Raw genomic sequence first — 18,823 nt, 5'->3', positions numbered from 1 at the left:
ACTCAGTACTACTTACAACTGATTCAACATTTGACTATGCATTCTCTGCTTCGCAAATGGGGTTTATGTGAAGGAATTTGGTGGAACAAGTTGAAATTTTACCATTGGATTTGTAAAACTTATCATTTACTGATTTTTAAATCAAGCCAGAAGTTGCAGCAGTTGAAGTTTCAAAGCCCAGGCTGGAGTTCCATAAATTTTCAGATGTGGTTGAGAAAAGACACATTCTCTCAAATGCAACACAACACCTTAAGGAAACTCTGGATCAGCTTGGCACACACTATGTTCAAACTATAAATGTTAGAGTGAATTATTCTGTATATTAATTCATAGGCGTTATTATACATTATAGAGATAATGAGTTGTGAGATGGAAAAATCACAATATTGCTGGAGGTGTGTAATAACTGAAATGACACAGTATGAACAGGGTGATTCATTCCAGCCACAGTAATTTGAATGAGTTAGTTCTGAATCAGCTCATGAAATTAGGTACGTGTTTTGTGAATTAGGTCTCATTCTGTGTTGCTTCACACTCCGTTCAGTTGTCTTCATGCAGCCTTCTTCAGTCAAAGAGCAGGCAATCAGGTAGCAAGGAAATCAAAGTCTTCTCAAGCAAAAGGACCACATGCCAAAATCTACTTACTGCGAGTTTGTGATTCCTCATCATGTTATCAAACTCTTCATTTATTTTTTTATATTTTTCCTCTGTGTGTGGAGTGAGCACGTATGATGAGTCAGGCTCTGGACTGTCGCAGCCTCTGTGTTCTTTCTTGTTAAGTGCCTAGCAGATTTAAAGAATCAACACAAAGAATACCAGATGAAGGTACTTACACCATAGCGCTTGAACATTACATCATTATCTTCATTAAGCTTTCTGTATTTGTCCTCCATGAGCGGACTGTGCTCAAAAGAATCATCTGGGTCTGGGCTATCACAGTCATTATGTCCTTTCTTTCTTAAGGTCTGAAATACAATTGGAAAATTCACACACAACTACAAACCTGCCATAACAATAACTGTTCACTGACAGAAATATAAAATTTACGATTCCCCCTTGCCACCACCGCAACGCACCCCAAAACTTATCCGATCTTAGTGGGCATCTTTATAAATCAGGAAGTAAGCCCGAAAGCAGCCACCTTTACAGTAAAGAGAAGAAAATGATATGACTACATCAAAATTAATTGTAGGAATGTTTTAACATTAAATAATAGAGCAATAAGTCAAAAACAGTTTTACCATCTTGCACTAATTTTCATTTAGGAAGCTGCAGAATGAAATTCATTCTATTCCCTTTCACTGAGCTATATGAAGATTACAGCAGCTGTTTAACAGTAGTTACCATAGTCCCAGAGGACCATAGGGCTGCTCCCTCATTAGAGGGAGACAACTGGTGAGGAGTTTAACCTGAGGGTCACCTCTGGTGAGGGGTGAGGTTGAAAAGGACTGACTTTCATGGTGACCTCAGCCAATGTGCGATTGATACCTGTTGGCATTACAGCAAACCAGGTGTAAACTGAGCCAACTGACGACACAGTTAAAACACAAATAAATTTACGAGTTCCCTTACTTTGGTCACATTTCACATCATGTGAAATTATATTCTTGGATTGTAGATGTGAATGGTTCAGAGTTGAAAGGACATGCTAAACACACTATTTAAGGAAGGGGCAAAATATATAGATGGTGAAGTCTGGTTTCTTGCTTTCAATATGCAAACTTGCTTTACACGGGTGAAATTCTTCATTATCGTACATTTTTAATACAAGCTGACAGCACCAAAATAGGTCACCACAAAATGGTTGGAGTCAATTATATGTACAACGGAGCATACTTGTAGCAGTCACAAATACAATTTTGAGTGATTGGAACTTATAAGCAAAAAGGAAAAAAAAAGTCATACATTAATAACTTATTCTGAAAGTTCTGGCAGTAGAGATTCAACTTGAACAGAAGTGAGAAAAGGTGACATCACATCAGGCTCCAATGATATATTCAAGCCAGTATATTCAGGCTCCGTATATTCAAGCCAGTGGAATTAAAACAAAGCATTGGGTGTTACATATACCAGACAAACCATATAACACTACCCATTTTTGCCTACTTTCTGAGACAAATTTCTACGCCTTGATGTCTTAATGCATACCAGAACTCTTTCGGAGTTCAGATAGCCCATAGTCTTCCCTTCCAGTCACTATGAACAGATGGAAAATGTAGTTAATGCCCACTATATTTATTTCCTTGATCTTGCAAATCAGACATAATTTACAAGAAAGGATTCTTTTTAAGAAAAAAGGCTACATACAATTTTGACATTTAGAAAGATTGCAGAGTTGGCAGCAGGTTGTTCCAGTTCCTGAACCACAAGAACTTGTATTTATTTAGCATAATGAATGCAGTAACAGAACAGAGTATTCCAAAAGAGTCTCACATGAGCACTAGCAACCAAAATTTGGCACTGGGAGATTAAGACAGGTAACAAAGCTTGGTCAAAAGGTTTCAAGGAGCTTCTTAACTGATGAGAGAAGAGGAGAAGTTTCAGGAGGCAAATCCAGAGATTGGCCAGCCAATGGCACAAAGATTAAATTTGGGATAAGTAACATTTGGGATAAGTAATATTTGGGAACAGAGGGTTGCAGAGATCTCGGACATAACAGATTGGGCTTTGGAATGGTGGGGGAGGCAAAGCCAAAAGCTTTGAAATTAAGGGCAACGATTTTAAACTTCAGGTGCATCCAAGCCATTGTATAAGACCAACTTCAGCAGGTAATTTGATGAATTTCAGAAAGCACATCCAGCATTTGCACAGCAATTCTAATTATTTAGGAGATAAATTATGAAGTTGGGTGGTTTATGATGGTTTGCAATGGGACAGAGTTTTTTTTGACAATAATAACCTCTTATTGTTTTGGGTATATAGCTATTATTTGGAAAACTGGATGTGCAGAATCAATAATACAGCCCAAGATGGAAGTAAAAATTAGTCCACTTTTAAAGGAAATATTTTCTCAATTTCCGTTGAAATGAATTGTTGAGGGAGATTCACAGCTCTGGATCTTGCCTGGTTTGAAGCCAGCTCTCTTGCTCAACCTCCCACTCTTCACCTCATTAATTGTACAGCTAGGCTAATGGACACTGTCCTTGTGGACTTGCACAGGCAGAGAAGTTGGTACTGCCCAGACCACGTGTCATTTAGAACTGTGGTGCCATATCTGAAGACCAGCTGCACACCATTTCAGATGCTCCAAGCTCGGATCTGACCATTGTTGCTTCTTTCCATTCATTTTGGATGTGGCTGTCTCTGACTAGGCCAGCATTTATTGCCCTTCCCAGTTGCCCAGAGGGTAGTTAAGAGTTAACCACATTATTGTGAGTCTGGAGCCACACATAGGCCAGACCAAGTGAGGATGAAGTTCCCTTCCCTAAAAGGGCATTAATAAAACAGATGGCATTTTCTGACAATGGATTCATGGTCATCATTAGATTCCAGATTTTTATTGAATTCAGCTGTCATGGTGGGATTTGAACCTGGGTCCCCAGAATATTCCCTGGGACTTTGTATTAACAGTCAATTGATAATATCACTAGGCAATCACCTTGTATTTTATTGTCATCACGAGGAATTGGCCTAGAGGAAAGCCGGCTCCCTGTTTTTCAGACATGGAGCTGAAGTGTTGGTAGTCAGGCTGATAGAGAGCAATACCTTTTCCTGTAAACAACCACAAGAGGCTACACCATCAGAGCAAGCCAGAATGGACCCAACTTGTCTGTATCCTGGGCGAAGCAGGATACCAAGCAGCTCAGGGAGAAGTTCAAAGATCTTCTGTGCTCCAGAAGTTAGTTCCACCATCTTCTCTGTTACCTCACACTCAAAAGGCCAACTAACTCTTCTACTGCACACACCTCTCCCTTTGGGTCATGGAATACAACTTTCACTATCGCATGCATCATTCCACTCAATGGCCCTCATCCACCTCATGCTCTGAAACTGCTAACCTATTCTGCCCTCAGTGCTTCCTGCTCACTCAATAAGGACACCTCAGCACCTCTCCTGCACCTAACACCACCACCAGCCACCATCTACCCACTTCTGACAAATTTAATCTCACCCTTTGTGGCATTACAGGAAAAGTTGGTCACCTCCCTGATTCGACATCTCCACAGGACTCCATCTGACTTACCTGGAATCCAGGCACTGGTAGCACTCAACTACAGGATTGACTGTGACCCAACTGCTTGGACATGAATTCCTGCAACCTGATAGGACCAAGTGCCTAAATGATTATGGATAACCTCCCAGACTGGAATAGGACGACCCACCTGACTGCTTGCATGGGGTCTCCAGACTGGGCACAGTACCCTTTCACCTTGATCTTTGCTCATAGCCATTTGCTTGAAGTACGTGCAGTGTTTGCATCAAGTAAACTGCTGGCACATGCTGCAGGTGTAATGTTGCTGCAATATAGTACTGTCTAATGGCATACCCACCCAATTGGCTGTTCAGTGCTCCCCACTGCAACAAGTTCCCTGCCTCACCATTTGCAGCTAAAGGCAATACAAGATGCAGAGCTGGCAGCCTGTGACTAGCACTAAAAACCCTGTGTGCTAACACAGCAATGTGAAGCAGACAGAAGTAGGTAGCGTTCAAGTGGATGAGCACTAAGAAAGCAGGCTAAGGGACACAAGATACATCCTGCACAGATGCGCAAGATGCAAGAATATCCCAATATACAAATCAACCTGGCGAAACATGCAAATCCATAGATATCCAGGAGCTCCAAAATAAAGAGTTAAAGGGGCGAAGTGATGTGAGACTTGGTCTGAGGGAGGTCATGATGATAGGTGGTGGCTGGTAGTTCACCAATGCCAACCTCTGTGGACAAAACAGTCAAGATCAGGGAGGATGATGGCCTTGGAGCAAGCAGGGACGTTGTGAGAAAGCAATAGCCGAAGAAGCAAATCAGTGAGCTGCAGCCACCAGGTATTCGTGCAGATTTATACATCAGGAATGTGTGCCATCTCATTTCTTGGCAGAGGAGAGAAGCACAGTGGTGCAGAAAATAAAATGAGTTGAGGCTTTTATCAGCTGCAAATGCATGGAAATAAGGTAACTGCTACTCAATGACGAAAGTCTAAAATTTCCTTAAGGTTCGGGGGGGGGGGGGGGGGGGGGGGGGGGCAGGGGAAAGAGGAGAAAAAAGGCTTGCAAATATTCTCAGTGGGATTTGAAGTTTTTTCATGCTCTCAGAATCTTCCCACCTTTCTTACCAATGTTCACCCCACACTGGCGAGGGGAAATATTTCTCCTCAATTTTTTTTTAAATGAGATACATTTCTTCACAGGAGACAAGATGAGAAATTGAAGGATTATGCTTTTCAAAGAAAAATTGGAAGATGAAGGGATCAAACAACAGAAGTTACAAAACAAAAGAACAGACACAGAGTTAGGAAAAGGACAAAAGAAACCGCTCTCCACATTGTAATCCAGGTAACCTACAAAACTCTCATTTCTGAACTCTGCATCTGAACCAATGGTGGCTCACTAATTAATATTAATTAGTATATTAGTAACAAGTGTTTTGTTTTGACCTCTTATTTGCATTACTGTGGAATATGAAGTTCCCTCTTCAGAATTCACCTTGTGCACACACAGCATAAGAAAATGGAATAAAAGTTAGCCATATTGAATGGAAAGAGCAAGCACTCCCCTCTATCTGCATAAATAATCAGATTATTGAGTGAATTTAATTCATAAAAGATGAGCTCAAATTTCAAGTACTTTATATTTGTCCTTATTCTTCTTTCCAAGAATCCTTTACATAATATGCAGAGAACACAGATTCCAGCTGTAATTTATGCAAATAAATGAACAAGATTTGCCAAGCTGCTCAGCTTGCTAGAGAGAACTAACTTGCAAGAGAGGTCAACAGCAGATTACCATAAAATAAAATCAGCTAGGCCTCCCTTCTAAATGAATATTGCGTTTCTCCTTTGCAGTGGGGATTTGACTTGTTGGCTTCTATTTTTAAAAAACAGAAAATCTACCTGTACATTGTCTCATTTTAACTTTGCAAAACCGAGAGCTGTCTCCAAAACATTACGAGCCAAATCCCAAATAAGTTCTGGAGCTAACCAATAGAGTAAAAGCATCAAACCAATGCAGTTAAATAGACATGTTTCCATACCACACCTGACCAACTTCACCTCCAACCTCTCCTTCCACCCTTTATCACAAACCTCACAACAGCCAATCCTCCACCCAGCTCCTGACCGTAGCTACTAATGCCCCCTTTGCCCCTTGAATACTCTGGTTCATCCTCAAGCATCCTATTCTTGATAACTTAGCCAGTAGCTCTGGGTCCCCAGACACTGGGTTCTGATGCCGTTTTTAGCCTTGCCTGCACATCCAACCAATCCCCAAATATTGAGAATTTAGTGTTCATTGGTAGAAACATAAATTTGATGCCGTGAGAAACTGCAAACTAATGGCTGGGGAACTGAATGGAATCAGACAGTACAGAAAAGGTTCATTGGTTCATTGAGTCTACACTGACAAAAGCTACTCTAAGATTGCCTTTTTAATTTACTTGTTTTTTCTGACCTACATTTACTGTGTACAGCTGTAATGTAACTTCTTTTCCTTCATTTCTCCATTCTGTAACTAAAGATTGTACCTAGGTACCTTTGTACCTAAGATGGCATTGTAAGTAGCAACTTGTAAATTTTTCATTTTACTCATTTGAGTACGTGTCAATAAAGCTAAGTCAATTCAATCTACACTAACTCCAGCAATTGACACATACCCTTGAAATGTGATGCCATTTCAATATTCATCCAAGTACTTGGTAAAGGTTGTGAGGTTTCCTGCCTCAAATACCCACCCAAGAGTATTGCTTCCAGATTACTTTTCACACAGATGCTGTTAGGAATGTCACCAAATCCCTTCCAAACCTCCTGCCTTTCACCTGAAAATTATGCTCTCCTGTTATTGAGCCTCCACTCAAGGGTCCCGGTCCAACAACTTTCCCTGTCTCCTTTGAACAGAAGGGAAGATCTCTCTATCTGAGGCTTCGATGCTTTTTTGCTTAGCAGTCTTGAGTCTGACACAGACTTAACATTATAGGAGTGGATTTCCCCCAGAGGTTTTATGGGTGTGGTAGACAGAAGGAGGAGTAGGTGGCAGGAAATGGGACATGTCTCACCCACTCGACTAATGTTTCACATGTAGTTTTGCAGACCCTTTAATATTAGTGCATAGTACTCAAATAAATGGTGCAAAAAAGTTAACTGATATTTGAATCAACCTGTGGCAATTAATAACAAGCGCCTGACTCACAGAGCATCCTACTTGAATGGCATAAAGGTTAATGGCCAATCCTATTCTTCTCTTTCAGCAGATTGTGAAAAGAAAAAGCTATGTAAATTTTGGTTGTTAGATAGTCATGGACAATTATTGTACACGCCATAGTTTTGCCATGCAGAAGGTCCTACTGTGAAACAAGAGGTCAACCTGAAGCCAGCAGCAAAGGCTACATAAAGAAGTGAGGACATGTTTACTGAAGCAGCTTTGCTGTCAGGAGCAGCTAGACAGCAGGCTCTCTGAGATTTCTTTTAGTTGGTTGGTCCACTCACTTCATTTATGGACATTAACTCAAAATGCAATTTCCAACATCATTCTTGCCAGCATTGCATATACTGCTACCTTAATCCCACACAAACGAAAAATTCGTTCTCTGCACAAAATGGAACTAATTTATATTCTTTTAAGTGGTCATTGTTTCTGTTCTGCGCACTTATTTCACTCAGGTTATTTTTGTATTAAAGAAAAATGTACATTTTCCCCTAATTTTGGCTTGGAAGCTTTATGACCCTGTGCTTGATTTGTTTTGAATAAAGCTTTTCAAATGTGATTGATCCTGCTTGTATCTAATTATATAGCACAGAAGACTAAGAAAAATGCAAATAAAGTAAACACTATTATAAATGCTGTTTGCAAAAGATTGAATGCATATTTATTGTTGCAAATGTTTTTCACAAATACCAGCTAAATCGAGTTAGATAAATTTTGACCTAACTGCTGCCTTGTGAGGAACGTACAAGACAGATCACTTTTCTTCCTCTTGCAATTTAATCAGCTGTTGCTGTAGCCATTTATACAATTGCTGCAGTTCTGGATATCCCACAATTCCATCAACACCCCTCAGCCCCCCCAAGGACTGAGTGACTTCCAGCAACAGCTCACTGTGGCAGTGCAAGAAGCAGGAAATCTGCATGTGCTTCTCAAGAGCTGATTGCACTGAGAGGGCCTGATTTAAATTGATTAATAACCTGTACCACTACATTTGTTTGGCCCAATATCTGCTAGTGTCTAAGGGGCACGTTGCCTGTATTTACTTCTTTAACCCCACATGGTAGTCAGATGGTAGTAGGAGCTGGGAAGAAAAGTTAATACCAAGGTTCATTGCTTGTAGTATGATCAAAGTTCACTAAAAGTTCTGCCTAGGCTAGTCATTATATTATTGCTGAAGAGCACAGCAATTCAGGCAGCATCCGACGAGCTCGTCGGATGCTGCCTGAATTGCTGTGCTCTTCCAGCACCACTGATCCAGAATCTGGTTTCCAGCATCTGCAGTCATTGTTTTTACCTGGTCATTATATTAGCCAGGACAAGCTTACGCAGGCGGTTATTCATGACAGACAGACAGGGAAGAGTTAAAGCTCTCTTTAATGAGATCCCAAACAGCTGCCTGATCACTCAATGCCTTGGCAGTTCCTCAGTCAAAATACTGTTTTTGCTTTGTGTCAGAGACTGGTGCTGGCATTGATGGGTCAGTTCTGAGTTTACTTACATTAGCAAAGGCATTAATGACCAGGCAGCTGTCCCAATTTGTATCCAGGACTCTACCTGATGGGGTAAAGCAATTGCTGGCACATTATTAACCAGTGCTTCGCTAGCTACATCATTGATCCCCAAAGAGGACTGCCCAGAGTTTAGGCCCAAACATGCTTTAACAGTATAAACTCTTTACACAATTGCTCAGAGTGAGATTGGTGGTCAGGACATTATCCCACTCGCATGTTTCAGAGCAGCATTGGTGATATCCTGGGAATAAGAGATCTGCTTCCCATTCACTGAAGTCAGAATCTGCTGGCACCTGCTATGTCTTGCAACTGTACCTACACAAAGACTAGGTCAAGTTGGAGAATTCCAATGATATCATACATAAAGGAACTGCACATACGCATATTATTGAAAATGTAGGAGTTCGGATCAATGTGGGGCTGGTGGGGGTGGATGCAAGTGAGGATGAGGGGGGTGCGACAGGAGAGTGAGGATCACAGGGTGGGCAGGAGATAAATTAGATGGGGTATAGCATGACGACGATGAGGAAAGGGGGAAAATGGGGGTGACTAAGGTGGGTAGTCCACATATGTGTAGTGTCAATAGACAACACACATCACTGAATGATCTAGGTGAAAAAAGAACAAAGAACTGCGGATACTGAAAATCAGAAATTGCTGAAAAAACTTAGGTCGTCTGGCAGCATTTAGCAGCTTGAAATCAGAACTGATTTCACTTCTGAAGGAGGATTCCTGGACCCAAAAGAGTCTGTGCTTTCTCTCCACAGGCACTGCCTGATGAGTTTTTCAGAATTCTCCAATTTCGAATGATCCAGGGAATCAGGGTAATGAGAAGAAAGTTAAATTCACTGACAGATTTGTTATCTATACAAAATATTTAATATAATACTAAGATAGTTAGCAGTGGGAGTTTTGGATCCTGGTTCTGACAACATTGATGTCTCAAGCTTGAATAAGCTATTGTCTATATTCAGTATTATGTAACTTGGATAACCCCCTAAAACATGGCAAACACTTTAAATTATTTTTGTAAACAGTGCCCCCCCTCACCTTTTTTTTAAAAACAAAGTTACGGATACGTATTTGTCTCGTGGAGATCTAAAATACTTTGTATTTGACATCACAGAATATCTTGCAGTCAGAAAAGATATCAAGACTGGTTTGTTTTATTTTGCGTGTTCCACCCATTGCCTGAAAACCATTCAAAAGCTCAGCTGTTTCTAAGGCACAGAACAGGCAGCCTTCCATTTTACAACACTGGTTCTCAAATTTCAAAGGCTCACGGTTGCAGCATATGGACAAAAATAAAAATTCCAGGGTGGGCAGGAGATAACGTAATTATGTAATACTATTTACACTCTTATCGGTTACTTACTTCTTAAAATAACAACCATTCTTTTGCTCAGTGCTAAATACTCATAGCTCCAATCTCAATACCAAACTGTATTTTAGAAAAATATGCATGACAATTTAACTCACTATAATCGCTAACAAAATTTTCAAGGCAAAAGCAATTCTATGCACATAAGTAATCCACCATGAGGAGCTGCATTCACAATCCACACACTGCATTGGTGTAAAGTACTTTGGTTTTGCACCAACTGTGCAATTACAGTGTAAATGTTGCTTGAATGTAACACCAGGAGCCGACACCAGAAGGAAGCTAAGACTCCCTACAGGAGGTTGCTTTGCTGTTGATCTGAGAGCCAGTTTGGACCTTGGCACCCAATTTACACTCCAAGATTAGCAGTCGTGTGAAGCTCTGCACAGACAATAAATTTATCGAGTGTGAAGGCACAGCGACTGAAAGCATAATTAACACCAACAGCAAGTACAGGCAATTCTTTGCAATTTGTTGACTCTTCTAAATTGCCATTTTAGGAGTGCTGGAAAGTGTCTAAGCCTGGTTACCCTTTAAGAGTACAGACTGCCTGCACATCATCCCATCACTCAACAAACACAATCTGGAATATTGTCGTCTCCTGTATATTATACTCATATCTCACACACATACATGATTATTTGAAATTACAGTAGTATATTATTAATTTTATTGACTCATTTTGTTGTACCAAATGCTTTATATTTTCCGGTTACTGATACCTGCCTGTTGTGTGGTTTTATTTGTGGTTTTGAGCCTCCAAAGCCTCCTTTCTTGCTAATTTCCTGTTTACTGATTCTCAAGCTGCCTTAGTCTCTGATGATTACTTGTTTATCATGCACCCTCTGTTCATGCCTAACAAAATATATTGTAACGTAACTGAAAATATGACATTTCACTAATTATGAATCACTTCTTGGTGTTTTTCGGGCATGCTGTTATGCATTTACAAAACATTACACCTGGCATAATTTCAATCATCTACAGAATTGTTTTCAAAAAGTTACTAGCGTTGCCTTTTGAACTGTCACTAAGATGGGGAGACATACATGGAGAATGTTAAACCTCCATGGTGGCAAGAGAAGGTCGGATCTTTGCAATTGCCAGGGACCACCCTCAGAGGCTGCCTCCTACCACAGGTTTTACCCTTCTTCCATCAAACTGGGGCCTCACAGCTCCACGAACCCAGGATCAATTCCAGCCTCCGATAATGTATGTGTGGAGTTTTCACATTCTCGCTGCGCCTATGAGGTTTCCTCGGAATGCACAGGTTTCCTCCAACAGTCCAAAGTTGTGCATGTTAGGTGAATTGGCCATGTTAAAGTGATGAAGGATGTAGACTGGATAGTGACGAAGGATGTAGTAGGTTGCAGAGAGACATAGATAGGATGCAGAGCTGGGCTGAGAGGTGGCAAACGGAGTTTAATGTGGACAAGTGTGAGGTCATACACTTTGGCCGGAGTAATCGGAATGCAAAGTACTGGGCTAATGGTAGGATTCTTGGGAGTGCAGATGAGCAGAGAGATCTCGGTGTCCATGTACACAGATGCCTGAAAGTTGCCACCCAGATTGACAGGGTTGTTAAGAAGGCATACAGTGTTTTAGCCTTTTATTAATAGAGGGATTGAGTTCCAGAACCAGGAGGTCATGCTGCAGTTGTACAAAGCTCTGGTACAGCCACACTTGGAGTATTTTGTACAGTTCTGGTCACCGCATAAGGAGGATGTGGAAGCTTTGGAAAGGGTGCAGAGGAGATTTACTAGGATGTTGCCTGGTATGGAAGGAATGTCTTACGAGGAAAGGCTGAGGGCCTTGAGGCTGTTCTCGTTAGAGAGAAGAAGGTTGAGAGGTGACTTAATAGAGACATACAAGATAATCAGAGGGTTAGATAGGGTGGACAGGGAGAGCCTTTTTCCAAGTATGGGGACGGCAAACACGAGGGGACACAACTTTAAGGTGAGGGGAGATAGGTATAAGACAGATGTCAGAGGTAGTTTCTTTACTCAGAGAGTAGTGAGGGTATGGAATGCTTTGCCTGCATTGGTAGTAGATCCGCCAAGTTTAAGTGCATTTAAGTCGTCATTGGACAAGCAAATGGACGTACATGGAATAGTGTAGGTGGGATGGGCTTCAGATTAGTATGACAGGGCGGCACAACATCGAGGGCCGAAGGGCCTGTACTGTGCTGTAATGTTCTATGTTCTATAAATTGCCCATATTGTCCAGAGATGTGCAGGCTAGGTGGATTAGGCACAGCAATACAGGGTTAGGGTAGGGGTGGGTCTGGATGGGATGCTAATCGGAAGGTCAGTGCGGACTCTATGTACTGAACGGTCTGCTTCCACACTGTAGGGATTCTACGATTCTATGAATTGCCTGGCAATCAGGTGGGAAACTGTGGAAAGCTTCAAATGAGAACCTGTGGTTACCTTCAGCAGGACCTCCACCTTACCAGGATCTACAGATTTCCTCAGTTGCTGTGGGACACCCCTTTCTCCCTTCCCCATAAGCAATGGGATTGTTGACTCTACTCCACATCCTTGACACTGTGTTAACAGGTTACTTCGATAATTAAAGATTTTTTACCCATTACCCAAAAAACTAAAGGGCAATTCAAATCTACCAATTCATCACAAAATAACTTCAATTTCTGTCAAATACACAATTAAGATTTCATGCAATAATCTGAAATGATTTGTCTACATGATTCAGTGAAAAGTCCAAATAGAAGGAAAATTAAGTAATTTTCAGAGATACTGGTCTAGATCTTCTGTTTCCTGTTGGGAGAAGGGCTTTTCCTCATTGCACGAGACCTGCTGCCACTCCAAACTTTCCCCTAGGTGCAAGCCAGGTCCTTATGCAGGATAGATGTTGGCAGAATCCCTGCAAAAGGCAGTCTACCTTTGCAGTTGTGCAAAGTTTAGCAGTGCAATTCTGGCCACTTGCTGTGGAAACAGAAGAGAATTGTTTATAACAGTGTGTCTGGCAGTGGCTATGCTGTGCTGAAAAGCTGCAAATGCCGTTTTTTCCCAACTTCAAAACAGGTTGTCTAAGAATGTGGGATCTCACCATAGGTTAAGCAGCTTTGACTAAAGGCAAGGAATATGGCAAAGAACTTTCTACAACATGCTAAGCCAGACTACTATCTTATCCTGAAGACAGCAATATTGTACCATTTACAAGCAGCGGGCAGTTAAGGCTCCCATCTGGCCTCCAACATCAAGATCCACTGAGTAGAGGCAAGCCCACTCTCAAATCTTTAATTGTTGTATTCCTGAGTCCTGAATGAATAATAACTGATAGAAGCTGATCTATCTTCATTCACATAAATGAAACTTCAAAAGGATTTGACTGACAGAGTACTGCTCCCACAATCATGTCCGATCTGCAGAACAGCTCAGCCACTGAGTCAATCCAACAACTTTAGAAGTCTGCCACAAAACTCAACCTAAACAAAATCAATCTGAATTTATGCAGTGCAGTTTTAAAACTGTGCACTTTTCCACTTGCTTAGTTGGATACCATTTCATACTTTCCCAACTTGATATTCACTTGATTAGATGAGAATAAATTCCCTACAGTGCAGAAACAGGCCCTTTGTCCCAACAAGCCCACACCGACCCTCCAGAGAGTAACCCACCCAGACTCATTTCCCTACATTTACCCTTGACTAAATGCACCTAACACTATGGGCGATTTAGCATGGCCAATTCACCTGACCTGCACATCTTTTGGAACATGGGAGGAAACCAGAGCACCTGGAGGAAACCCACACAGACACAGGGAGAATGTGCAAACTCCACACAGCCAGTTGCCCCAAGTGAGAATTGAACCAGAGTCCCTGGTGCTGTGAGGCAGCAGTGTTAACCACTGAGCCACTGTCATCCCTGACTAAAAAGATTCAATTCTTTTACTCTTCCATTCCCCCTCTGATCATTTCTCACTCTTCATTTTCCATGGAAGGTGATGCAAAGTAAATTGTGATTCCACAGGTGGAAAATAGCTCAGAGCAGCTATTTTTCACTTGAGCCTGTGGAGTATCAATTCCTTTTTGATCATAGGATCCTTTCACCATTTGATGTGCACAAATCCAAAGTGGTCCATGCACAGCACTGGACCATTGGAAGTCATGAACAAGTCTTTGGAAGTCAGGATCTTCTTGGTCCCTTATGCACAAACCAGGACCAACTAATTCAACACTAGCCAAAGATTTAGAATTCTGCAACATAAGGCCAGTATCACAAACCTGACTGTCCAAAAAGCAGGCATTTTACACTCTGGGCATTACTCAACATTTACAATTGTCTGTTGGTACACTGTCACATCAAATAACATGAGTCTCAAAAACTAGCATTCAGCAGCCATCCTGGACTGCACTCTTCATAATTCGACTCATGAATAGAATGGGCTTTTCAATTAAATTTTGACATGTAAATCCAAGCCCAGATGTTGGGGCTGCACAGTATATAATTTGTTTGGCGACAGGTTATGTCAAATCTGGGAATGGCACTAGTTTCCAGACACCCAACCTATAGCAAGTGTTAAAACACTTATAAACGTAAAACAGTCCATAAAATGTGATTTGAAGGAGATTGAGGGATCTTTGAACATTTTCTTAAATTATCAGTTCAGTATTATTTCAGTGTTTAATTAAAGTGATACCACAGTGCAAATGGAAAATCCAGCACTTCATAGGAACCTTGGGGGAATGGAAGGCACGGCCTGAGCGCACTCTGTCTAGTGATTATAATGGATAGAAAATCGTAGGCAATGTCCCTTTGATGAACATTCATGTCAAGAGCATTCACTTATGGTATCACCCCATATACAAAGTAGTCATACTAAAGTATGGAAAGATTGCGATGCGAAACGTTAAAGACTGAACCCCATCTCAATGCGCGGTTACTATAATCATCGTTAACTGTTTCACCAGACACAATTACATGGTCAACCTCAAGAAAACGACCCGAAAATCTTTCTAATCTGAAGCGGAAAGTCTGCAAAGAGTTTCTGCAAATACTTGGCATATGTTTTGTCTTCTATACGCCAACTCTGTCTAAACTTCCACTAATGTACAGGATCATTAAATCAGCACATGGTAAACAGGTGCTGTCATTTCTAACACCTGTCAGTCGTTCAAGGCCTTGATCTTCCATCTTAGCCAATCAGCTGAGTACTCCATACACCATAGCCATACATGGTTCTGTTATTTGGTACCCTGAAGGTCATGAAGTGTGAGCCCAGCTAGCTCTTGCTGCCAGCTCACAGTTCCCAGCACTGATACGAGTAAAGCAAATATTCACGCTCCACTGGGAAAAACACTCAGCAGACAGGCTTCTGCTACCGTTTCTGGAAGTCTTTTCTCACTGCAACTCCGGAGGGGCTGTTGTCACCACCAGGGAGCTTAAAACAACAGCACTCCATTAAAAGATAACATGCCATGAAGCCTTTCTGATATCGAAGTCCTGTCACCTTATCACTTCATTTGAGCTAGGGCTTTCAGCCCCAAAGCCGTGAAGTAATTTTGTCCTTTTTTTTATCATTAGTCAGTAACACAATAGCTTGAGCCTTGTACTCCTGTGCGTAGAACATCTGGAATGCTGTAATCTGTTAACAAAGCCCAGTGAGAGCTATGGGAAATATAGAAACCTTCATGTTCTCAGAGCTGGCTGCATTTTCACTTTGATAAGAGATGTGCTTGGTTACAAAACACTGGGGTGGGGGTTGGCAGTGGTGACTGCTTCTTGTGGCATTTACAGCTTGTTTAAAAAAACTCCACAATTCTCGGTCAGTCAAATCCTTTGACGTTTCATGAATGAAGACAGATCAGCTTCTCTAAGATACAGGGCTTGAATATTCATTCAGGGCTCAGGAATACAACAATTGAAGGTTTGGGAGTGGGCTTGCCTGCTATTCAGTGGATCCTGATGTTGGAGGCCAGATGGGAGACTCTGCAGAACTCTCAAATCAGACAAAAGGGGGGCAAGAAAAGGTGAGGGGGGGGGGGGGGGGGGTGCATGGAGCAGGAAAAAGCAGCGGGGAGGGACAGAAGGGAACAATGGAGTGGGGAGAGAGAGAAGGGAAAAGTGGGAGGTGTGGGGCAGTTGTTGATATAGGGTGCTTTCTCATGTAAATACAATGCCTCTCCACCAACACATTCCCACCCTCCGTGCAGCACCCAATGGCCAACCTCAACAGCCTGTGCTATGACTGAAAATCCCAGTTGGTGCAGGTATGGCCTTTAATTAAATGCAACTTGTAGTGGCCACCACTGCTTTCATCTGAACTGGATCCCAACCTTAATTAAACATTTGGCCCTGGTAGTTTTGAAATTACAAGGTTCTTTAATAGCTATAGTGAACTAACTTAAATTTGTCTGAATGGGAAAGGTCTGCATCAACAGCTTGGGACATATTCTGCACTTCATGATTAACTGGGAAAGGTTTGCAAGCCAGAAATAAAGTCACAATCATTATATCGATTCGTAAACTTAATGGTGTAAATACCATCAATAGTGTATCAAGGTTGCACTGTTATTTCCTCCAAGTATTCTATGCTTGTACTTTGTCACTATTTTACTTCTGTTTGCTGGAAGTAACCAAAACACGTTGCACAATGATGCCAACCACTCACATCCATTTCATCTGAGTGGTCAGTCTTCATATGCAGCAACGACTTCCATTTATATAGCACTTTAATGCAGGAGTAGACCCAAGGTGCCCTTTTCATAAAATAAAGTCAATATCTCAACTTAATGAAACACACAAAAAAAAAAATCAGGAATGGAAATGCTGGCAGTTTTGCTGATACTAGTTGAGAGAGCTGCTGCTAAATGCCAAATGCCCCTGGCCGAATTCACATAACCGATCACAGACCATGGATTGGACATGTGCCGTGCTCCGCCTGTGTGGTTCATTTCCACAATGGGCTGTGCTCATCACCAATTAAGCCACTGGAGGAACTAGAGTTTCTCAAACATACATCAAACTTGATCATTTGCCAGCCCTCAATTGACTGCCAACCTATGACTTCCAATGTACGTAGGCATCTGCTCCATGGGGTATACAGGTTGGACCTTGGTTATCCAGCAGCCTCAGAGCCAGGTCTTTGCCACACCACAGGAGGTTGAGTACATTCAATGTACAAAGACACAGTAAAAAGACCTCCCCTTGAGTTTACCAAATCACTTCTCTAATGGATAAATTATTTTCCAGTTGGACACCAAAAGCGAGGCAAAGTGAAACAAAAAGTATAATGAATAGTGTGTTGCAGAGTCACTCGAGAGAAAACTGGAAGTCCTGTGGGTGCCACCATCACAGAGGATGCCAGAAAGGACTACACTCAGAAGGTACAGACTGTACTAAAAGTTTAGCTGTTGATTTTTTTAATAAAAGTTAACTTAAATAGATATTTTACTATATTTTAGTTTATACTGACCAAACTGCAGTGGCCAAATTGATTATTTAGATTAGGTTAGATTACATTACAGTGTGGAAACAGGCCCTTCGGCCCAACAAGTCCACACTGCCCCGTCGAAGCGAAACCCATACCTCTACATTTACCCCTTACCTAACACTGCGGGCAATTTAGCATGGCCAATTCACCTGACCTGCACATCTTTGGACTGTGGGAGGAAACCGGAGCACCCGGAGGAAACCCACGCAGACACGGGGAGGATGTGCAAACTCCACACAGTCAGTCGCCTGAGGCGGGAATTGAACCCGGGTCTCCGGCGCTGTGAGGCAGCAGTGCTAACCACTGTGCCGCCCACAAATCATTACTTTTATTCCACACTGGCTGCTTGAAGGCAATGTTTTAAATAACTGAACAATTATGAAATGCTGTTTTGGGAAGTGCAAGAAACAATAAAAATCCAGGTAATGTTTTCCAACAATCTGATCTCTCCATCATCTACAAAAACCTCTTGTAAATAAATAACTGGGTTACCGTAAAACAAAAGCAGGGCGAGATGTGTCTTCATATTGTAAATCAACAAAACATTTTAAACTCCTGGCCTACCACAGAGGTAAACATCACTACTGCTGGCAAACATCGAATCATAGAATCCTTACGGTGTGGAAGCAGGCCATTTGGCCCATCAAGTCCACACCTACTCTCTGAAGGGCAACCCACCCATTCCCACCCTTCTATCTATCCCTGTAACCCTGCATTTTTCATGGCTAATCCACCTCACCTACACATCCCTGAACACAATGGGCAATTTAACATGGCCAATCCACCTAACCTGCACATATTTGGACTGGAGGAGGAAACTGAAGCACCCGAAGGAAATCCATGCAGACATGGGAAGAATGTGCAAACTCCACACAGACAGTGACCCAATCCCTGAGCCACTGTGCCACAAACCTCGTATTACACCAAATGAACTTTAAGAGACAAAGGCTGTGCCAAGGATTACACAAAATGCACTCAATTATTCGCCGAACTATAAAATCTTGCCACTAATCACAACAAACATGAGCTGTGATATAGTTTATTTTATTTATTTTGTCTGAGCACATATGCTAGTGAAAATCCCATTTGTGATTTCATGATTTCCAGACCCAACTATTCCAAT

The 18,823-nt window shown here is 41.7% G+C and overlaps 1 protein-coding gene across 15 annotated transcripts in view; it reads right to left on the bottom strand.

Moving 5' to 3' along the window:
- Window positions 1-18,823, bottom strand: part of mef2aa (myocyte enhancer factor 2aa) — a 223,771-nt gene that overhangs the window by 47,794 nt on the left and 157,154 nt on the right. For 11 of the 15 annotated variants that reach the window (XM_087981265.1, XM_087981267.1, XM_087981273.1 and 8 more), the window contains one exon: window positions 646-783. In XM_087981265.1, coding sequence (XP_087837391.1) covers window positions 646-783 — 138 coding nt within the window. Of the gene's footprint in view, window positions 1-645; window positions 784-833; window positions 966-18,823 lie in introns of all 15 variants that reach the window. The other 4 variants (XM_087981274.1, XM_087981272.1, XM_087981276.1 and 1 more) reach the window with 2 other exon arrangements.

This window comes from Chiloscyllium plagiosum, unplaced genomic scaffold (assembly GCF_037043375.1).
Source record: "Chiloscyllium plagiosum isolate Xiang-an unplaced genomic scaffold, Cpla_swu_hap1 HiC_scaffold_39, whole genome shotgun sequence".
Taxonomy (NCBI): domain Eukaryota; kingdom Metazoa; phylum Chordata; class Chondrichthyes; order Orectolobiformes; family Hemiscylliidae; genus Chiloscyllium; species Chiloscyllium plagiosum.
This window is presented reverse-complemented; position numbering and strand designations above follow the sequence as displayed.